We start from the raw sequence: 22,160 nt of genomic DNA, 5'->3' as shown, positions 1-22,160 counted from the left end.
GTAGCGGTGGCCAACTTGTTGCCCCCCGACTGGGATTTCATAATTCATTGCCTCTAAGAAAAACAAAAGCGGCGCTGTGCAGCCGTCGCGTGCCAACACACAGCGATCCATGACATAATTTCCCCTCATCGTGCACAACGTTTTCAATCTGCAGAATGCTCAAAGCACGAGCGTCTTCTCTTATTTTGATGGGTACAACGACCCTCAGACATGCACACATCCTCCTGTCCTCCGAGCTGCTGTTGCCATGGAAACCTCTTGCAAATAGACGTTGATTACCCTTTATTTAACACAGTCTTTACGTTATTTTAATTTAGTTAGGGGTTTAAATAAACAATATTTAACCACTTTATTTTTTTCTTTATATCTTGTTCTTATTATAGTGATAAACTTGCATCTGTACTGTACTTACAATGCCTTTTACTAGTGTGCTACCTAACAAATAAGCACAAATGTGTGCCTGAAAAAAGACATCCATGTCTGTTCTTAAGCACCAATAAGTACCTAGATCTGTACAATCTTGGTATCAGTTTCAAAGTGCGTCTGTGTTCTTACTACCCCGAGAGTAACCCTGAGATAACGGGTTGCGTGCGATAGAAAAGCTTCATTCCTGCCTCTCAGCGTAGGGGAAGCGTTTCCGTGGCTGGAATAGACGTAGACTGAGAGTCTCCCGTTGGCGCTCTGTCAAACACTCGTAAAACCATCCCCGCTTCAAATGGACGCCCCATCACCATGGCAATAGTTCCAGCTCTACACAGGGGCCAATTGCAGTATTACACATATGGGAGAGGAGGAGCGGAGGCTGTGTGCAGAAGGAGGAGACGAGGGAGGGGTTTCAATATACTGTGTACAGTGATTGTATTGTAACGTGTCTGTTGTCAAGTGCTTTTAAATTATATTTTCGTATGTAACGTGGAGACCAGTGTTTCCTTTTTGTATGGGGGGACAACAGGTCCTGAGCAGAGTGACTTGTAAATTATGTCAAACTGTGTTTCTATATAAAAAAAGAAGCTAAATGTAAACATGAAATGACTGAAAAAAACCTGGAAAAATAAAGGAAAAAGTTCTGTATATTGACTGATGTTATTTCTTTATGAAACGACTTGACAGTGGGGTGCATTTAGACAAGCTTACTTTATTCGTAAAGATCTTTGCAGTACACACTTAAATCACCGTCCTGACATTCTCACATGAAGAGGGCTGCGTCGGACACATGACATACACACACATTTGCCTTGTGATTACTGGGCATGTGCAATTTTTAAAGCCTGAATACAACACTGTCAGGGGTCACTTTGAAATGACAGAAAATAGACAAGCAGGTGATGTGGAGCCCCGTGGAGACACACATAGAAATGACACTCACTCATGATTTGGACCTGCACACAAAGCAATGCCTTTTTTTCTTCACAGTTCAAACTTTAAAACGCGGAAGTACATAACAATAAAAGTCCTGCAGTGCATATGCCTAAACCATGACAGGATCTCCAATAACACAGAGACCAGCCCAGTTTCTTACCACCTGACCAAAGAAAAAACAGTCCGCCATTCTTTCAACACTAAAACATGAAGAAGTAACAATGAGGGGAGGCGGAGTCACGACAGTAAGTCACAGGTCTCTCCACATCTTATACTTATTTTCATATGTACAGTACATTCAGAATAAAGCCTTATTTAGTGCAGATACATGGAAACGTAGTGCTGTTTTAGTTTGAACCCTCTGACGTCTCTTACACGTACAGTAGTACTGTATTTTGGGGAGAAATACGAGGATCTCTTCCCATTCAAGTCAACAAAATCTCCACCTCACCACTCTTCAATTAAATATACACACTCTGATGATTCTTTAAGACACCACTTATTCAGATCTCACTCTGCATATACACTTTTTAAAAAATCCTTTCGGCCTTCTCAAGCTTTAAATAATGTGGACAATTTAAACATATCCTGGCTGCTTTATCACATGAGATAATAATATCCAGGCAAGTTGAATAACAGGGACATACTTAAAAACGTTCTCTTCTGGTTCAAGCTCCTGCTTCAATTCACTCTTTTAGCATGAACTGCTTTAATTTAGTCATTTTAAACACATAATAATTGCATGCACTACCGATGGTGCTTTAGTTTCTCAAAGCAGAAAGAGAAGCATTAAAAATGATACAAAAGTAAAAGACCATGGCACTTTCCCCGAGTGGTCCTTTTACCCATGATGTATTAAGCTACCCTACTTAATAAAACACCTTTAGGTAGCCACAGGACAAACTCTGCTTCCTCTCTCGAAGTGGACTACATTCTTTCTAACCTTTGTCAAGATTGCAAAAAAGTGCTAATGATTGTATAATAACAAGACAACTTAACCCAATCCAAATGAACTAAAAGCTGACGACACATTGACCCAAACGGTATGTCAAATTTGCCCTTTATGCCTTTCATTCGATCTGGTCGAAGTTGAGCACGTGGCCGTCAAAGTGCGTGAGGACGTGCCTCTCGAAGAGCTGCTGCTCACAGTTGAGGGGGAACTGCTCGGAGCAGACGGGGCAGACCTTCCAGTGGCTCTCCACGTGCTGCTCGAAGCTGCGCTGCTCAAAGTGGGGGGGGAAGATCACCTCACACAATGGGCAGCGCTTGTGAACACTACTGGAGAGAAAAGGAGAGTGGTGGAGAGATGTCAGTTTTGAGTTAATATGATAGTAATGTGTACACTAACTTATTCTGTATGTTATTCAATTTAGGTAAATTAGACTGCAATGTTTGTGAACATCTTGCATTTACATCCTTAACAGAACATGTGTGTGTATGTATTGTAAATACACTGTATATACAAAGGATGCATGTGATACACAGATGCACAACGTTCAGTGTTTAAATGTTTTATGCATCTTTCGAGATATTGTTGCTCTGTTTAGAACATGTTTTTGACTATGGATTTAGAAATTCTATGTTATTTATTTCATACACAAACAGAAAGAGAGAAAGCTGTGTTTTTTTTTTGAGGTGGGGGGGTGGTAAGGTAAATGAAACTCGCCACCCTGCAACTCTGACATCACAGAGGGGGCTTTCATTTCCTTCTTTTTATGCCTTTTTATTTAACTCACCTCTGACATAGGGTTTGACCAACTAACTTGGAAAATAGATTGCTCCCTAACCTCTTCTTGCTTTCTGTTTTAATCAACGTCCTTATTTCTTGCTTGTGTAATGTTGTTTCTACATCATGCATTTAGATGTCTGCCTATTTATGTGTGTGTGTAAGCACACTACCTGGAGTCAAAGCAGAAGCTGCCCCTGGCTTCTCTACGTCTACCGGACTGATGATCACAGGACGGCTGAGCCCCGTCAGCAGCAGCCTATAAAACAAAAGGGCATACAAAAGGATAGAAACTCATAGAGCTAAATGCACACACAAACACTATCTTAAAAGCGGTTGACTAAATATGGATTGAAAGGGTTACAACTGAGCCATTACATTTTTGTTTCTATCTAAAGAACTATAAACTTTACTTACTAGCATCTCTTCAATTTTTCTCCCAAACAACAAAAACATATCATCCCAGAGACTCTTACTGATCTTGGGTCTGTCCCTTTGCCAAATCCCTCCTAATTACTCCCTAAGCCCTTGTTATCTTCGTCTCTCCTGAGCTCTGAGGGAGTGACGTTAATTAGAGCTTTATGCAAATTACGCTCATAGCTTTATTTTTAAGGGCAAGCTACTATTCCCTTCATTAAGAGAGGATGAGAACTCCAGAGAAAGAGAGAGGGATCACTTCGACAGCAATACTGAAAACACGACATGAGGGAATGGAAGGCAGAGGCTAGCCCTATAATATCAGAGGTACCGCTGATTTGAGAGCAAATTAATAGTGTGATCAAATATGGCACTGTAACATGTTTTCGTGTCTAAAAGGAGAGTGGGTAGTAACAAACATTTTGTCTTAATTTATACTTTTGAAATTGTAGTTGTTAGCATTGAACGTCCATCCTGTATGTGTGTTTGTGTTAACTTACATTTTGCGGCTCTTCCGGAGAATTCTCCAGGCTCTCGGGGGGGCTCGTGCTGCGGGAGGGCTGGATGCAGACCACCTCTCTGTCCCAGCCTGGAGCCCCGGGTTCTGGGCTTGGGGGTGAGATTGGGGGTGCACAGGGAGGGGCGCAGGATGGGGCCTCAGGTGGGGGACGGGACATGTGCTCAGGAGACAGAGCAACATCAACCAGGTCTAAAAAAATAAATAAAAATCCGTTTTTGTTTAAGTGTGATTTGCTCAGTGTTGAAGATGTCTGCCGATAATGTCTGCCTCCTCTCCAAGATAATAAAACAATATGGCACAATATTGAATCACTTGGATAACTCAATGTCTCTTCAGAAATCATTACTCAGGATAATCCTACAGGCAAAAGAAAGTAATTTATCCACTGTAGTTATTTTAGTTTTTCAAATGTATTTTTTGGCACTTGATGCCATCCTGGTCCATAATATGGAAGAAAAGCAGACATTTCTACGTCTAATATCTCCGCAATTCGGCAAAAAGCAGTGGAAGTATACATTGATACATAACCTATAGGTAAGAAAAAACTGTTATTTGTTGATTTTTATTTCGGGGGGGGGGGTCCCTTTAAGAAGAACAGGCAGCTGCAGATTCGAAGACAACAAAAAATAGATTATTTGTCAAAGTTTATCGTCCTCTCACCTTTAGTGGTGTCAGTGGAGTAAGGGTTGCCGTACTGCAGCTCAGCAGGCCTGTGTGGAACCAGGGGTGGAGGAGAGGGGTCCTGAGGGTACGGCAGTGGGTAACGCAGCACCATGGGCTCTGCAGCCTGAACACCCGCCTCCTGCTCCCTCTGCCTGGACACGAACTGCTGCAGCTCCTGGAACAGAGATAGAGAAACCATCCAGCACTGAGGTTAATAGCAATCACTAGCCAAAGTGCAAAAAAATACAACACTATAAATATGTTCGACACATCACATTATTTATATTCCTAGGATTTTTTCATACTGAACACAAATGTAATTATATTCTATATGTTAGTATGATAGTCAGTATTTTTGTGTGTTTACCTTTCACAGTAAATCCTCCTTTACAGAACTGTGCTGCTAAATGTGTAAGCTAGAATGTATAGCTGAAATTCTGCGAGTGTCTCCACAGCACATTCTCACAGTAGGAACCACACAGGCAGTAAGTATTTTCAGCTCCGAGTTAAGTGTCCCTCTACATTGTTTCTGCCCTTTGTGATTATATCTGAAGCAGGAGCATTTGTACCTTACTCATTACTGTAATGGGTGTCAGACTCTGGCTCCCTCTGCACTGGCTCTGCTGAGAGAGCCGCTCGCCCTCTCCCTCATTTCCTTCCCTCCTTCCTCCCGCTATTCCCCCCTGACCTCCTCTCTTGATGACTTCATTAGTGCGCAGCTATCAGGTTTAACATTTAAACCAGGGTTGGGAAGGTGAAACAGACACGTCGCTTGGCATTTGCACTGTCTAATGGCACTGTACCAGTGGGCGAAAGAAGCAAGTATGGATGTTTTAATTAGTGGGGAGAGGGGAGAATGGAGAAGAGAAGGAAAAGCTACAGGAATGGTTTCAGACACTAAAGCGCTTATAATTGAATGTGATAAAAGACTTTAGTGTAGAGCCTACATTATCCTCAAATGTGATTTTTAATGTCAGTAAATGTATGTTGATATGGAAAGTGTAAAAGCACATGGCTTTCCTAAATCTGTAACCTTCATTCACATTCATTATTAAAATTGAATTCTTTCATATCCGTAAAGAAGCCACACTGCTATACTACAATAAACCTCTCTGATATATAAACTGTATGGTGTGTTCTGTATATAGCACACCTCCTTTAGTTGCTCCTTGTCTTTAAGGGCTTGTGCGAGGTTGCGTTTCAGCTCTGTCACCTCGCTGGCTCGCTCCGCCATGTGCACCTACAGAAAGAATAAAAGGATTAGGGTTTAAAAAATACAGCAAATTAAATCCAGAGTTAAAGAAAATCCAGGACAGCATAATTCTATGTGAACCACATCAATTTCTATTTTGATAGGGAAGTTTTCAAATATGATAAATAAATTGACAAGGGATATATTTTTCATTTCACTGTCGCTTTGAAGAGTTATGAAGGCTCTGCGATCTTTATCTTCACCCATCTCTATAACCTGTCAACTATCTATTGAAAATATGTAATGCGCAACCCCCACCAAAAAAATAAATAAATAGAATAAAACTCAAATAAAATAAAATATTGAGATTTAAGAAAAATATTAGCTGACGCTGTTTTGCGTGAATATCACAGAAAGGCATTAATTGAATTATTGTTACTGAATTATTTATTTAAGGCTACCTCTAGCAAATACTTTAATAATTGATTAGGCTCCAAGGCTTTTATAGATTAATTAATTAATTGTTTAGTCTATAAAATGAGAGCCCAAGGCAACTTCCTGTGTCTTGTTTATATCCACGGTATTTATCATTACATAAGAAATAGAAGAGCAGCAAATAGTCCCTGAAAAAATGTGGAAGTAGGGAATGTTTGGCATTTTTAAGGGTGTGAAATACACCATTATTCAAAAATCTCAATAGACTATTGACCATCCAATAAAAAAACTATGAGAAATGAGATTTCCCATAGCTGATCAAAAGGAGACATTCACAAAGGACGTACAACGGTGGATGAACAACATGATGAACAACAATGCTTACTGTTGTTCTTTTTCTCAGTAAACCCACATTTGAAAAGAAGTGGCAAGTTAGTAAACAAAAATATACTTTAAGCTGAGCTGAGCTCGACCTGAAGTGATATCGTATGTGTTGCTTACTGTGAAACACTCAGCTAGAGCCACAGAAACAGGGTCTGCATGCAGGGCAGTCTGTCCAGAGCAGGAATCGTAGTAAATCTAACTGCAGCTGGACTGACCCTGTGGGATAGTTTACTTGGCTAGTTGCTCTTCTCTCATTCCATCCCATCACAAAGGATCCAAATCCCTGCAGTTTCTCTTCCTGCTTCATGTCTGTCTATCCAAACTCTTTTCACTCCTAAATTCTGTCTGCTTCTTCAACCTTTCCCCCCGTCTTTCTCTTTCATCTCCCTTTGTCCTCTCCTGCTCTCCCCCTCCTTTATAAATTTACTGCGCAGCATTAGCGGGTTAAGTTCAGGTGAAGGGAATCTGCAGCAGTGTATTCCTGTGCCTCCCTCCCACCACTCACTAACTGTCTATTCCCTCTCCATCGGTCCATCCCTTTGGGTGGCTGATGTAAACAGCCGTAAAGCATGGCGCTCTGCGGCTGCCCCAGCCTCTCCTGTCAGTCTCAGGGGCCATTAAGAGCGGCTCTGGGCCCCGGGGCACTCGCCGCAGACGGGAGACTCCATCAAAGGCAGGGGAGGGCTTTTATTTACAGCGCTGATAAACACACACTCACTCATGGAGATTAAATGCCAGTAGGTACTTTAGCCGACTTTCGCACGCGAAACGCAACAGGCTGACTAACATACTGGTCCTGAATCCTGCACACATACCACACACATTGGCTCATGTGTGGCATGGTGTAAGCCGGTTGCTCCGGTTAATGAATGCTCCTGTAAACTGTGATGAACATTTGATACCCTGAGAGTGGTCCTCCAAAAACCATTAGTTGATCTGCCATGAACTGTACATCTTCTTCTTAACACCAAGACTTGTTTTTCTGCTTTATTACAATATCTATGACACTGCAGTAACAATATCCCTATCCATCATTGGTTTAAGTGACTTACCAAGCACTATTACGATCGAAGAAGACAAATAATTGCTGGTTCCAGCCTCCAAATGTTAGGACATGTTGCTGTTCTCTGTTATATATTATTGTACTGACTTAAGATGCGATCATGGATCATGGAATTTAGTATTAGCATTTATTAATATTTAATGCCCTATTATGGAAATTGATACATTTAGAATTTTAAAATGTAATTGATGAACTCATATTTTGCATAAAAACATATCAAAACGCTATTGTATATTCATAACTATCGCGGTTTATGCTTAAACCAAAATATAATTTTAAATGCGTCAGAAATAATGAGGATTTTAGGAACAAATAACTGTAAATTTGGGTTAGAGTGAATACTATATTGCCCATAATGATTGGATCACAACTTCACAAGTGTGTATCCATGCAGTGAATGAATCCACGGATAAAAAAATATCCAAATTAATGGAGAGGAAAATTGACTTAGGATAGGTTTGTGTGGGGGTCTTTCATTAAAAACTGCTAATCTAAACTGGAGCCTGCTTGCTGTCTTACATTAGCAGAAGAAATGTTTTGCACTCTCTGTTTTGCTTTAGATCTTGTACACACCTCTGCATGTGCACACTGCTGATCACTCACAATGTGCATAAGTTTGTGTGTTTGTGTTTCTTACTCTGAATCGATCCTCCTCATTGGCCAGCCGCTGTTTGAGTGTCTCATTGATCGCACACTGCTGCCTCCACTTCTCCTCCATCATCGCCAGCTCCTCTTCCACAGAGCGGGTTTGTGCCTTCTCTGCCTCCCCCATGCTCCTCCCCTCCACCTCCAGCAGCACCTGGTGCTCCACAACATCCCTCACTTCCTCGGCCTTCCCTGTCATTTCCACCTCGCTGTTCTCCTCGCCGCTCTGCCTCTCGTCCTCCAGCTCCACCCAGCTCGTCATCCTCAGACTCTCTGGCAGGCTGTCCTTCTTCTCCTCTTTGTCTTTCTCGCTGTCTTCTTTTTCTCTGTTCTCTTTCTCCCATTCCTCCACTTGGATTTCTTCTCCCTCAGCCTCCTCCTTAGGCCTTTCATTTGGAGTTTTCTCTCTCTGCCTTTCTTCCCTCTCTGTGCTGATGCATGCAGCATGCGTGGATTCCCTGTTATTAAGTCCTGGAGTGATTGTCATCTCAGCTGCTTCTTGTAGGACTGCCATAGCTATATTCCCTGCAAGAACACGTTATAGTAGAACAAAGATGAACAATAGTCAGCAAAAGAGACTTTGATTCAGGTATAAACACATAAATGGAAGAGTGTTTAGACTGCAACCAGAGGTGACACTGTAATTATTACATGGGTGTGTGATAACTATTTACTTTCTACATTTCCAAGACAGAGAATTTGTGTCAATGTGTTGTTTTGAGATTGCAGTTTTGACTTTGCTTGGAGAGTAACAAATAGGCAGAGAATAATGAATCAGAGTGAATCACAATACTTACCTTTCTTTGTCATGCTATTGCAACGCATTACTGTTGATTCAAGATATTCTACCTATTTATTATTTATTTGAATGAAAACAAAGAAAACACATTAAAGGTGAGAGTACCTTTTCTATAATGAATTTCTCTCAGGATATTAGAAATGTTATGCACATCAAGTTTGATCACAAATCTGTGTATATGTGTTGTCAACCAGTGTATGTTTGGGCTGTAGTTCATGGGAAAAGGTCAAGTACAGAACATCCTGTCTACCATTATCAGTCTAAGTGGTTTAGGATTCATTTTTTTTCTCAATTGCTTAAGAAAATGAACAACATGGAGATAAATGTGTGTGTTTACCTGCTGTTGGTGACTCTGGACTCGGGGTCAGCGGCTCCGGTGTTGTCTCTGTGGATACATTTCTCTTTGGCTCCTGCAAAGAAACAAGAAGAATGTGTTAACAAAACTTACTTGCTACAGCTTGAGACATAAACGGACCTGCATGTAATATTCATGTCGAGTTTTACTATACAGTACTCACCCCCTGTGACTCAGTCATGTTAAGTTTAGCCACCTGCCTGCGGAGGCGCTGACACTCCCTGTACTTCTCCTTGTAGTGCTCAGCAGCCATGTGCAGACGCAGCTTCAGCTCCTCCACCTCTCTCTGCAGCTCGGCCTCTGCCTCTGACACCACCATCATGCTGGGCGTCATTTCCCCACTGGTCCCAACACCCTGGGAGAGAAGGACATTTTTAAAAGTGTGACAATGACCCCAGGAAGCACATTTTCCATGTCTTGCTTCATCATGGCACAAAAAGTCAAACTGACCACTTCCTTCTGTGCCGTGCTCCTCATGCGGTCCAGCTGGCTCTCCATGCGTTGGCACTCGGCCTGAGCATCAGCTAAACTGGCACGGAGCTTGTCTGCCTCCAATCGGGCACGGTACAGCTCGGTCATCGTGTGGTCACGGGCGCTGGTGGAGTCACGGAGCTCCGAGGCCAACAGCGAGGCCTGCTGCCTGGACGCCTGAAGCTGCTCCTCTGCCTGACGGAGCTGCTCACGCACACGGGCTAGATCTGCCTGTAGAAATGCAGAGGGATACTGTAGATAAAGATAAACAGCTTTTTAATAAATAAATAAAAACACATATACATTCACTATACATACCTTGTCAGCCTTGTGTGCAAGCAGCTCTTTCTCCAGACTGTCCCGCTGAGCGACGCAGAGCCGAAGCCGGTCCAGCTCCTCCTGGAACTGAGCGATGGTCACTTCCCGGTTCAGCTCCACCGCCTTCAGCATCTGCAGCTCTGCGCTCAGCTTAGTGTTCTCTAGCTCAGTGCTGCGCAGGTGAGCCTACGCATGTGAAAACACAGAGACAAAAATATGTGTAATGTCAGAATAAAGACCGTCACACAGGTCACAAAATCCAGCTTATCATTTTACAGTATTTTAGCTTTAAATAGCTTTACCCCACCTTGTAGAGGTCTCTCTCATCCTTCTCGTTTTTCAGCTGGCTCTCCAAGTTGTCTTTCTCTGCTGTCAGCTTTTTCATACGGTCCCGCAGACTGTGACATTAATTGATAAAAGTAAGTTTTCCACCAAAATGACTATAAGACACTTATTCTTCCATTTATGCTACTCTTTAGTAAATTAAAAAGGTGGAGAAAAACATTTATTGTAGTGTACTACAATATTTATGGAATAAATAGCATCCTAGTTAAGCTTATGTTCAAATGTGTGTCAATTTAATCATTACTTTTGAGGCTTTGTTTTGTGCTTTGCATTATTTTGTGAAGACAACGGGAATGATGAATATGTTTAGGAAGAAGAAGGCAGGCAAGAAATGTCCTCGCAAAAATGGAAAAGCTTGGAAGATTTATGGTCACGTGATCCCGCTCACTCACCAATCGAGCTCCGTCTCCTTCTGCAGGCCTCTCTGGGTGACTCCCAGCAGGTCCTCCTCCAGCTGTCGGACGCGGTCGGTGGCCTCTGACAGCCTCCTCCTCACTTCCTCCCTCTCCTCTGACAGGCCCTGCGACGAGCGCAGCAGCTCCTGCGGGACAGAGAGGCAGCTGCGGCTCTGAGTGACAGGCGCTGCAGCCAATCACAGCGGCTAAATCAGCAAGCTAACAAAGTCCGGGAACTGATGCAATACTTGTGATTAATGACACATGGTAATATTTCATGTGACAAACAACTGTCATGCTGCAAAAATAGTGGTTATTAAAGGTTGTAAATGCTCTATGTTTGCTTTTATGTTTTTATGCACAATGTTATTATGTGAGAAAGAGAGTAATGACATGATAGACACAATTAGTTTTCCTGTTTCACATGTACAATAAAAAAACATTTTCACTGTTTGAATGTTGAAAGGGGTATTTTTGGAATGGGTCGTAAAATATACACTTAGGCAAATATGTAACCTTGCAAGTTTTGTATGTGATCTGTCAGTGTAAAACGTTCATTATTAAGAGCTCTTCAGCTCCTCTTAGGCGAGGCTACGGAAAAACTAGTAGGCTCATAGTGGCTGACAATGAGGAAATTAGGTCACCATGTTCACCGGTGGCCGAGTGCCAGTCACCTGTTTGTGTTCCTACTTGTGAGGTACTTGTAAGACATCTGATTTTTATGCCTCACTTGGATGAGTCAAAGAAAACATCGTAGTAGCTTTAACCATTCCAGGAAGAAGCTGCTCTTGATTTTGATCCAGGTTCATTAAACACTGGGAAGAGAGCCTACATATGATGATGAATGTCTGTTGTCTTGTCTTTCATTATTGCTACTGAGCCCCTTGTGAATATGACTATAATGTGTACCTACATTGACGTTATAGGATTCACTCATATTAAATATATGTCAATAAGCTGTATGAATATTTTCTTTTTTGTTGAACCCGTCTTAGATTTGCATTATTGAAATATTATTTTTCACATATATGTGTATTGTATAGTTCACAAATGTTTACCAACATTCATTTCTAAAATATTGTAACGTCTATTAGTTCATTTTAAATAGTATTCTAAAATAAATCTACCTCCATAGCTGGTTCCAGGTGCAGCTGTGACATGTGAATTGTCTCTCTAGGGATGAGTCTTATCTTATCAATCACAAATCTGCAGTTACAAATTACAGTAGGACTGAAATGAGCCTTGTGATGCACACAGAACACACACCCAGTATTTGAAGTTGTGAAAAAAGCAGTAAATGATAAATGTATGCAGAAATAACCTGTCTAGTATTTATGGATTCCTTAAGACAAATTCCTGGTGCAGCCGATCAAATGAGGTTGGTTTCCTCTGTGCAGTTTGACTGTTGAGCGAAAGCCCTGTTTGAACTTGCTGCTAATCAGCAGTGAAGTATGTTAAATCATCCATAGCTCATATTGGTTGTGACAGAACAACATTCTTCTGCACACACCTTCCTGAGGTTGATTCTAGTTGTCGTGTCCACACTCCTACTCATGCACACACACGCGCACACACACACACACACACACACACACACACACACACACACACACACACACACACACACACACACACACACACACACACACACACACACACACACACACACACACACACACACACACACACACACACACACACACACACACACACACAATTACAGGAAGAGAGACACACAGCTGCACATTCAAGGATGTATGGAGAGAGACAGATAGCTTGGAGAAACCGCCATCAATCTAAAACAGACATGCACACATCAATGCACACTCAGGCCTTACTCCCTCTGGGCTTGGCCCGTAGATTACTGTATGATTTTTACGGCTGGCGTTTGGGAAGCACTTTAGCAGTGCATAAAGACCTTATAAAAAGTGTACTCGTAAAATTAGCAGCCACAAAATATGTACTTATGTTTTCATGTTAAACTGGGGATATTTTCATCAGTGTGGGCAGGAGCTAACGCACCTACTGTAAAAGCTCTACAAAGAGACACACACCTACTCAGAGAAGTCGTATATCTACAGATGGACAAGCCTGTTGAATGAAAAGCAGCGTGGTAATAACAGTGTGTGTGTGTGTGTGTGTGTATTACCATGTAATTTATGGCGATTTTGTCCTTCGTAAAAGAGCGGACTAACTCAAAGCAGCCTGCTCTCACTCTGGGCCTTTACCGGAGAGCTGCACTAGGGGGCGATAAGAGACTACATTCAAACTCGGAAGTATTGGCATCCCTCCCTCCTTCTGCCACCCCCTCTTCTGTTTCCTTGAGTTGACAGTTTTTTTACGGCGTTTGTGCCAAGATACTGCCTATCATGTGCCACTCATAAAATATTGACATCTGACTCATCCTGGTGAGTGAGAAGGAAATGGACTAAAACACTATGTGAAAAGAAGAGCTAATTTAAAAAGTCAACTTTGTTACATTTTTATTTATGTTACGAAATGTATCCCCCCTTTCCTGTTTTGCTTCTGCTCTAATGCCAACAAAACAACTCTAAATTGAGACAACAAACTCACAGAGACAGACAGGCTGATAGACAGAGGGAGAGAAAATAGACGGTGAGAAAGCAGTGGCCACTGAATCGCGTGACTGAGTGGTGTTTGTCCCTGAGGCTGGGCAGGGTTTTTTTTTCAGGCAGGCGGTTTTGCGGACTACCCTCCTCTCATTCCACACACAGACTAAAAGCGTTTGCAAGCGGGTGGCATAATGAGTGTGTTTGTATTTGTGTGTGTGTGTGTGTTTGTGTGTGTGTGTGTGTGTGTGTGCGCAAGTGCATGTGTGAATGCACATTAGAGGGGCCCCGTGGTGTGGAACCCGAATGTGAGTGTGAGAGGGAAGGGGGGGCAGTTTGTGTATGCATATGAGCGCGAGTGTGTGTGTTTGTGCGTTTGACGTCATGTTTGTTCACTTTGTGGTTGCGATGGCATCGTCCCTGACGCCAGATGCCGAGAAAACTCAGTCCCAATTCCGTTCTGGCCCACTGAGTCAGGTCGTTAAAGAGAGACTGGCATGTACACACACACACACACACACACACACACACACACACACACACACACACACACACACACACACACACACACACACACACACACACACACACACACACACACACACACACACACACACACACACACACACTCTGTCGCTCGGTTTGTGTCTCTGAAACATGGACACAAATTCGGGCCTTTGAAGTTTTCAGACCTGTGATCACTAGTGAGGAACTGGCTCCACACACATGTGCAAATAGAGACTGTCCGTCTGTGTACACACACACACACACACACACACACACACACACACACACATGTGCAAACACAGCGAAACTCACCTCAAGTCTCCATGTTGCTGTGAGAGCTATTTTTGTGGTATTTTCTTTCCCCAATTTGTGCAATCGTTGAAAGAATGCAATTTTTCTTACTTTATGAATTAAAGCGAGAGCTAATTGTTTTTCAAATTAAGGTTAATTAGATGATGATGGGGCCCTATGATATATGGAGAGGGTTTACTGGAGCAGGCTTTTAGAAATGTGTGCAAAACAGGGAATTGCTTAAGTGTTAGATTTCACATTAGACACAGTCTTGTGCCTTTTTGTTTGTTAAAAAGGAAAATAAATCATCTGAAATAAAGGGAGAGGTATCTTCTACTGTAGCATTGGGATTTAGAAATGTTTTAAATGTATACTAATGCATTTTAAAACCATATCTGCTACATCTATACAACAACAAAAAAGCATTACTACTGTACCTGCCATCACTCTCTCTAACCTGGTTGTGTGTCCGCAGCAGGCAGCATGTGTCCCTCTCCTGCTCCCTCTCCCTGGACAGTCGCTTCTGCTCCTCCTGCAGCTGCTGTTTCTCCTCCTGCAGGAGACGCATGGCCATCAGCAGTTCCCTGCGCTCCTGCTGCACGTCCTCCACATGCTGCCAGACAAGGTAAAGAAAGTAGTTGGGAATGGCGCCTACATTTATAGGATTTTTTTGTCTTGGGACAGTTAGAAAATACCATGAATAAGGTTGTAAGATGCATAATTGTCCAGAACTTTATGTTAAATTAACTTGTGTTTTATTATATATTGTGGGATGTAACTGTGGCTCTCTATAAGGAATAATATAGTAGTTAATAATGCCAAAGGGAAGATTCACTCTACGTCGATAGGTCAGAGGTCACAGTACAGAACAAAACTTCAGGTGGGGACTTAGTACTACCCTAGTAGTAAACCGAAACCCGAGTGATGTAAATAGAAAAATAAATATCTTTATCTCTTGAAGCATACCTCTAGAAGGCCAGTCTTGGTGGTGACGACCAGTATGTCTGAGTTGCTGTCGTCTTCGGTAACAGTCAGAAGCTCTTCTGTAGGTGTGGCTGACCTGAACTGGAACGGCGTACTCGCTCCTCTAATGTCGCCAACGTGTGTGACGTAACAAAACTGGTAGAACTCTCCGTCAGATTTAGGAACATAATAACCTATAAAAAGATATGAGTGAGGATTCTCTTTTTACATTTTCATGAGTATTATTCAATAGCAATCTTAAATTGAGTTCAAATAATTTACATTGTCGAGCAAGAAAAAAACAAGCACATAAAATAAAATAAACAATGATAAGTTTTATTATTTCATTTCATCAGGTCGTTTTTTAACAATGCCAGCTTTGGTACAAAAAGGAAAGAGAGACAACACTGCATAGTAAAATAAACACACCCCATTTTCAAATAATTCAATTGGTGAAACATTATTATAGGACTTAGCTTCAAGCAGCCCATAGCTAGCTAGACTGTTAGCGCTCACTGTTTCACATCATTCACATGTTGGGCCTGTTTCTCCGCAGCAGAGGAGTAAGAGCAGAACATCCGGCAGCCAACCGGTTTTACTGACTACTGACACACCACAGCACACTCTCATATTTTCACTATGTAATATCTGACCGTTCCAGGCCCAGTAAAAACCAGTTTGCAGGCTCTCAACCTGTGCGTGTGTGTGTGTGTGTATGTGTGTGTGTGTGTGGTTTGAATGGTGCTCAGGTCCCAGGCCGCCGTTTGCGGTTGTGTTCCCTTATTAAATAAAAGAGCTGGTTTTTATACGCGCTGTAAAATGGAGGAGTTACTTCTAGTAGGAATATCGTCGGTCTGTATAGTGGTTTACATTGTGTGTGTGTGTGTGTGTGTGTGTGTGTGTGTGTGTGTGTGTGTGTGTGTGTGTGTGTGTGTGTGTGTGTGTGTGTGTGTGTGTGTGTGTGTGTGTGTGTACCTTGAAACACCACAGTCCTGTGCACTGTACTTCCTGGTTCATAGTTCTCAGGCATAGGAGACCAAAGGAAGGTGTAGTAATCTCTCGCTGTGCTCCAACCCACCTAAGGACACAAGTTAACGGCAATGTGAATCCACAACAAAAAGTAGTGCCCGGATCAACAACGTCAATACGTCTTCTGGAGGGGAAATAGTTAAAGATGTTCTTCAAAACCTACATTTTTAAAAGCCAGATGAGATTTTATTATTCATTATCATTTGATTTTCAAAAACACATTGAATGAAAAAAGATGGTGGATCACACAGTGTTCAAGGCAAGAATGGAAACATTTAAAAACCATGCCCCCCCCACACACCTCCTCCTCCTCCTCTCCCCTTCCCCGCAGTTCCTTCCCCTTTTGGGCTCAGAAAAAAGAGGGCCATTGAAGGTGTGAGAATGGGGAAGGAAGGCAGGGGTCTATGTAGCTCTGCGTGTGTGTGCACACATGCGCAGACTCATGAGACGCCAGAGAGCAACCCACGTGGAAATGCGAAGGGCGGTGAGGGTAAGAACGAGGGAAGAAAAGGTGAAAATTTTACACAAAATGGCAAGGGAGGTGTAATTCCATGGATTTCATGTGTTGTAAGGTGACAGATGATGAAAGGGAGTTGTGAACATCATAACTCAGGTCCTGTGTCGTAAATCTGTCGCGCACAACCGCACACTCTCCATGTCTGGGCCGCTCACGCACACAAACACACGCTTAAACACACTCACACACACACCTCGTTTTAAACTCACATGTGCGTTACATGTTTGTGACATTGCATAACTGCACTTCAGCTGTGGATAATTCAACCACCTGGCACATATTTTATATTTTAAAAGGAGACACAGTGGCACAAGACAAAGTTTCTCCTCTGGACAGCCACCATACAGCAATCATAAAATATTAGGAAATTATAGGATGCACAACACAGTGGGAGGGATTACACAATAAAAACAGTATTTTTAACCATGTTCACATAAAAACATATGCACTTAAATAAACAACAATCAATCAATCCCTTAAGGTGAATAAACAATCCAAGAGCAGAGAACAATAGCCCAACAGCTGACAAAGTGTTGAAGCTTGAAACACAACAGTAAATCAACCGAGCCACTCAAAACATGTGTCATAATTTCAGTTGTGAAGACCCTGTTGCAAGGTACATAATTGCCATGTGAGCCTTATCAGGCCATTACACTTTCTATAATGCTATTTCAAACCAATGGTCATTGTCTGCATAGAAACCAGGCCAAGGACATTCTTTCCACATCCAACAGCATCTCAGCGCGAGGGGAGGCTGCGATGGACACCTGCCAAGTGTGCTTGTGTGCTCACGTGTGTTTGCTTAAGAGAAAACAGACATAAATAATTTTACTAATTGCAGAGTGAAGTTGACTGACATTTGGTCAGGTATGGTGTGGCATTCCAACACTGGAGTGATGTTATAAAATAATCACAGGCAGAGCAGCTATCAATCACTCAGCCAAGGTGTGAGGGAACGGCCCGATGACACTTTAATTATACACTCACACAACGGGTTTCTCCCTGTCGACCCAACAAACATGCCACGACCAAAAACCTCCACAGGGCTTTTTAGGGAGTTGTGAGGGTTTCAAATATCAAACTTAACCAAGCGTTCACTGAATTACAAAAGCAAAAAAAACATTTTCAATGTGTCATCGATAAAACCAATAAGTCACTATGCTGGAAAACAAAAGAAAACTTGCCTAGCTTGATTAGTTTATTGACGGTTGATGTTTATTGTGTATACACTAGTTAAAACATACCGTACTGTTTGAGTGCCATTCACCTAGATCCCCATTATCGTACCATTCACAATTTCAGCCACTAGGGGGTGTCTGTACACAACTTAAATGAGCTGGTCTTGTGTGTGCAGCCTGAGTCATCCTGTAGTCAGCTTTATGGCTCAGTCTCTCTCTGAAACAGGTAACGCCTATGGATCTGAAGGGGTAAGAGGGAGAAAATGCTCTCTCCCTGAGTCATCTTTGCTCAAAGGTTTTGCCTCTGGGATGAAAAAGACTCAGCTGACAGAATGGCCTCAGTTGGAAAAGTCAAATCTAATCAATCACATTTATTAACCCACCAATTAGTGGAAATTTACATTATAGTTGTCAAACACCATCACAAACCTCAAGCCTAAACTTGAGATTTTGTAGAGTTTGTTTTATAGCAATGGTTGTTTTTTTGATTATGATCAAATTGTATGATTATTATTTGTAAAAGCACATAATTACAGCCCTCTTGATACATGCCGCCATGATAAAAATAGAATATAATACCCGTTATAATGGATATCTAGAGCTGCAATGATTAAACAATGACATGTTAGTCCATTCAATATTTACATATATCTCCTCTCTCAGGGTACACTGAATATATTTAAGTTTTGGACTAAGGGAATTTAAGAAGGTCCTGCTGAGCTTGACTGGATAACCGATCACCCTTTTTCACCAAACAAAGTAAACAATTAATCAATAAAATACAGATTACTGACAGATTAATAGTCAGAGAAAATAATCATAAATTGCAGCCCTAGCAGCACACACGTTGCCAAACATTTTTTTCCCCCAGAATTGAACAGATATAGCGTCTATGCAGACAAACATGTACGTCAAAAGGGTTAAAGAAGCGCGGTCTGCTTGTTCTCTGACATGAAACGCCATCAAACAGGTTTCATTAGCATGGATCACAACAATTAAATTTTCCAATTGACTTTTTTCCATATAAACACAGCGTCTTTATTCCTTTTTTAATTGAGCAGGCAGATTTGAAGTCAGTTCTTAAACAACAATAAAATGTTTGTCTTTTGTCTTTACGAGACATTAAGTTTCCTCATTCACATTTCCTGTTAATTATGTGTGAGATTTGATGGCCTTGATAAAAGAGCGGAGGGGAGAGGTTGGTTAGCAGGAAGCCGAGACAAGGACAGATGGAAAGACGAAGGGGAGCGAACAAGTGAAGTGGGGGGGATGGAGGGTCTAATAAGAATCAGAGTGGTTCCTAAAGAGCACCAAATGTTTGCCCCCCAGCGAGACCTACTGCAACCAGCCCACCATGCACACTCTTCCTCTTTCCCTGGCACAGCAACCACACCAAAGCTGGTGGTGAGGTTTTAGGCATGTAGTGAAGAGGTGAACCATTAGTGTCAAGGCAGATGTAAATGTGTTAATCTACCAACTGCAAAACCTACGGGCCATTAAAAAGAAACGCAACACATAATCCATCGAACAAACACTTGTGTAATGGGCTCGGAGCAACTCAAATCTCTATAATCTCTCTGCAACATAAATGATTCAGTTTAAAAATCTGCTCCTAAACTGATTATCTTTGGCGATGTCTTTGATGCATGGTGAGGGTAAAAGCCGCCCTGGTGTGTGTGCTGTACCTTGAAGATGCCCACCCAGTCTTTGGGGTGGGGTGTGATGTAAGGGGTCAGGGTGTAACAACACTCCAGGGGCGCCTGGGGCAGGAAACTCTTCCCCACGTTCTGGAAGATGACGTGGGCAAAGTTGGACGTTTCCATGATACTGACGCTGCTGCCCGGAGGCGAGTCCACCACCTGGAACGATGACATTGTATCCTGTCGGTCACTTCATTTGTCTGTAGGACAAAAGAGCACAGGACAGAAGTTAAGTATCATACACAGCAGAATAAAGGAGAGGGGATAATTAAGTTGCACACACAAAACAGAAAAGGATAAAAATGTTGTCAATCACATGCTTCATATGGCAGCACCTCTGTTATGAGCTCCCAAAATCTCTCAAAAAAATTGTTTTTTAAATTGAAGACCAAGCATAGGTGTATACCAAACTTTAAGCAATACAAGGGTCTAATCATAGAGTGTATCATGTGCTGTACAGATGATAAAGCCTCCGAGGCGACTTCGTGATTTTGAGCTGTATAAACATAATTGACATGACATGAATAAAATAGCAACAGTCTCCAGTCTCCATCTTGCAGAACTAAACTTGCATCTAATTGGTTAAGATAAATGCTGTTATTAATTACAGATACTGCACAAAGAAAATGTTTGTTTCATAACTGGCCGTCAGTGGCGCAACCAAAGCAAGTGATGCGGTGTCCTTAAATAACACGAAGGACGAGAAGCGCAATCTTGGGTTAATTTTGAGGAAATGAAAAGAGGGTGTAAAAGAGCTGAGTAAAAGTGAACCCTTTTAAGTGTAACCCTATTCTCATAGTATCTTATGGTACTGTATTGTTCTTTTACTTAAAATTACATTTTACTTGTCAATTCTTTAGTCACAGTGAGAAAAGAGTTTTAACCATTAGTTGATTAATCGATTAGTGAATCGACAGAAAAGTAATTTCCAACTTGGTTGATTATAAACTAATGGTTAAAACTAATTTTTCATGGAAAATCGCAAACAATGCTTTTCTTAGCCTTTTTTATTTTGGAGATATCATGATAATATCAGTTTTATATGTTATTAAAGTGCATATCTTTATTGTTTGCCACTTAGATATTAAGACTTTTAAAGAGATTCCCCTTTACTGTGAGAAACTGGGATAGTTGTTTTAGACCAGATACAAAATCTAATAATCTAGAAAAGAATCAGCTGTTGCAACCTTAGGAAGAACTTTTTAGCCCTGAAATCAGAAGGATAATGTTTTTTTCTGAGGCTTTAGAGGACCGCTCTTAGTTAAAAACACCGAGGTGGCATGGTAAAAAATAATGCACTTCCTTTAACCAGGCAATGACAGTGTAAAGAAAACTGCAGCAGGAGATAGACTGTAATTTCAAATGTGTTTGGAGACTGATACATATTACTAAAATGCAAGATACCTCTACAGTATCAATTTTGACTTTTATTTTATCCTCTGAAATACAATACTCAAACAGAAACCTTAAGTAAACGTATTATAACAAATTGATCACATCGCTGATATAGATAAGGAGGTTTAAAGGAATATGATACCCATCTACCAAGACAGCACCACACCCCTGTGACGAATGTCCTTACAGCAAGGCAGTAGACTTTAACTAATGAAACTATGAATTTAAGAGTAGAGGAAGAGCACGTGAAAATGCAAAGCAGCATGAAAGCGATGCAAATCAATTCATCTTTTGCTCGATCATAAAGATGAAACAACAAACCATTTCCACTCAAGATAAATGAATGTGAAAGTAAGTCATAACACATCCTCAATCCAGCCAAGCAGCTAACATAACAGTGTCTCTACAGTGAGCCACATTGATCAACATTTCTTCATGAAACATCCAACGTACATCTATGACCTGTACAATAACCTCAGGTAGTCAGTGGATAATCTATTTACGATGGTAAGGCAGCTAACATTAGCTTGTGAACAGGCCATGTCGTGTCAAGTCACTAGCTAGCTTACCTCAAACGTCTTGCTAGCATGCTGACACAAGACGCGACAATTACAGGCATCGATTTAGCATGCAATTAAAAAAGTACCCGTTGCATATGAATTCCAGTAGCAAAAAAGAGTGAGTTTCTGTCGGGCAGGCCGATGTTTTTGCCACTGTCCCCGTTGTTGACAAAGCTCTGACGATGATGCGTCTCTTCCTGAATGATGCTCAACTTCCGGGATGCTGAGAGCACCACCAATGATGCTGAGGAGGGGGAGAAAGCAGATGTCTCTCCAGCAGAAAATAACTAAATTAGTTACAAAAGTTAATTAAATCAGCTTACTAATTGTACTCTCTTGCCTATACATTAATAGCTAATTTGA

At 41.6% G+C, this 22,160-nt stretch overlaps 1 protein-coding gene across 3 annotated transcripts; it reads right to left on the bottom strand.

Moving 5' to 3' along the window:
• Positions 1-1,115: 1,115 nt before the first annotated feature.
• tax1bp1a (Tax1 (human T-cell leukemia virus type I) binding protein 1a) lies at positions 1,116-22,025 on the bottom strand. Of its 3 annotated transcripts, none has more exons than XM_063899607.1 (17): positions 21,884-22,025; positions 19,828-20,042; positions 16,394-16,496; positions 15,422-15,612; positions 14,913-15,068; positions 11,085-11,233; positions 10,655-10,745; positions 10,348-10,533; positions 10,009-10,260; positions 9,722-9,913; positions 9,541-9,613; positions 8,397-8,929; positions 5,839-5,925; positions 4,683-4,860; positions 4,003-4,211; positions 3,259-3,344; positions 1,116-2,637 (listed from the first exon to the last, which is right to left on the bottom strand). In XM_063899607.1, the coding sequence occupies exons 2-17, from the start codon at positions 20,014-20,016 to the stop codon at positions 2,430-2,432; spliced, it is 2,883 nt and encodes a 960-aa protein (XP_063755677.1). In that variant the 5' UTR covers positions 20,017-20,042; positions 21,884-22,025; the 3' UTR covers positions 1,116-2,429. The 3 variants fall into 3 exon arrangements, with proteins under 3 accessions (XP_063755677.1, XP_063755679.1, XP_063755678.1); XM_063899609.1 differs by having other exon boundaries at positions 1,116-2,634; XM_063899608.1 differs by having other exon boundaries at positions 21,807-21,977.
• Positions 22,026-22,160: the final 135 nt, after the last annotated feature.

Source organism: Eleginops maclovinus, chromosome 13 (genome assembly GCF_036324505.1).
Source record: "Eleginops maclovinus isolate JMC-PN-2008 ecotype Puerto Natales chromosome 13, JC_Emac_rtc_rv5, whole genome shotgun sequence".
Classification (NCBI taxonomy): domain Eukaryota; kingdom Metazoa; phylum Chordata; class Actinopteri; order Perciformes; family Eleginopidae; genus Eleginops; species Eleginops maclovinus.
Note: the sequence above shows the minus strand (reverse complement) of the source record. Positions and strands in the feature narration are given on the sequence as shown.

Bases quoted from the DNA above. Each gene is read 5' to 3' on its own strand.
- tax1bp1a (XM_063899607.1), bottom strand. From the start codon at position 20,016: ATGTCATCGTTCCAGGTGGTGGACTCGCCTCCGGGCAGCAGCGTCAGT. The intron at 16,497-19,827 runs GTACAGCACACA...TTGTGTCCTTAG, and splicing joins ACTGGGTGGGCATCTTCAAG to GTGGGTTGGAGCACAGCGAG. The intron at 15,613-16,393 runs GTACACACACAC...ATCTTTTTATAG, and splicing joins CAGGACTGTGGTGTTTCAAG to GTTATTATGTTCCTAAATCT.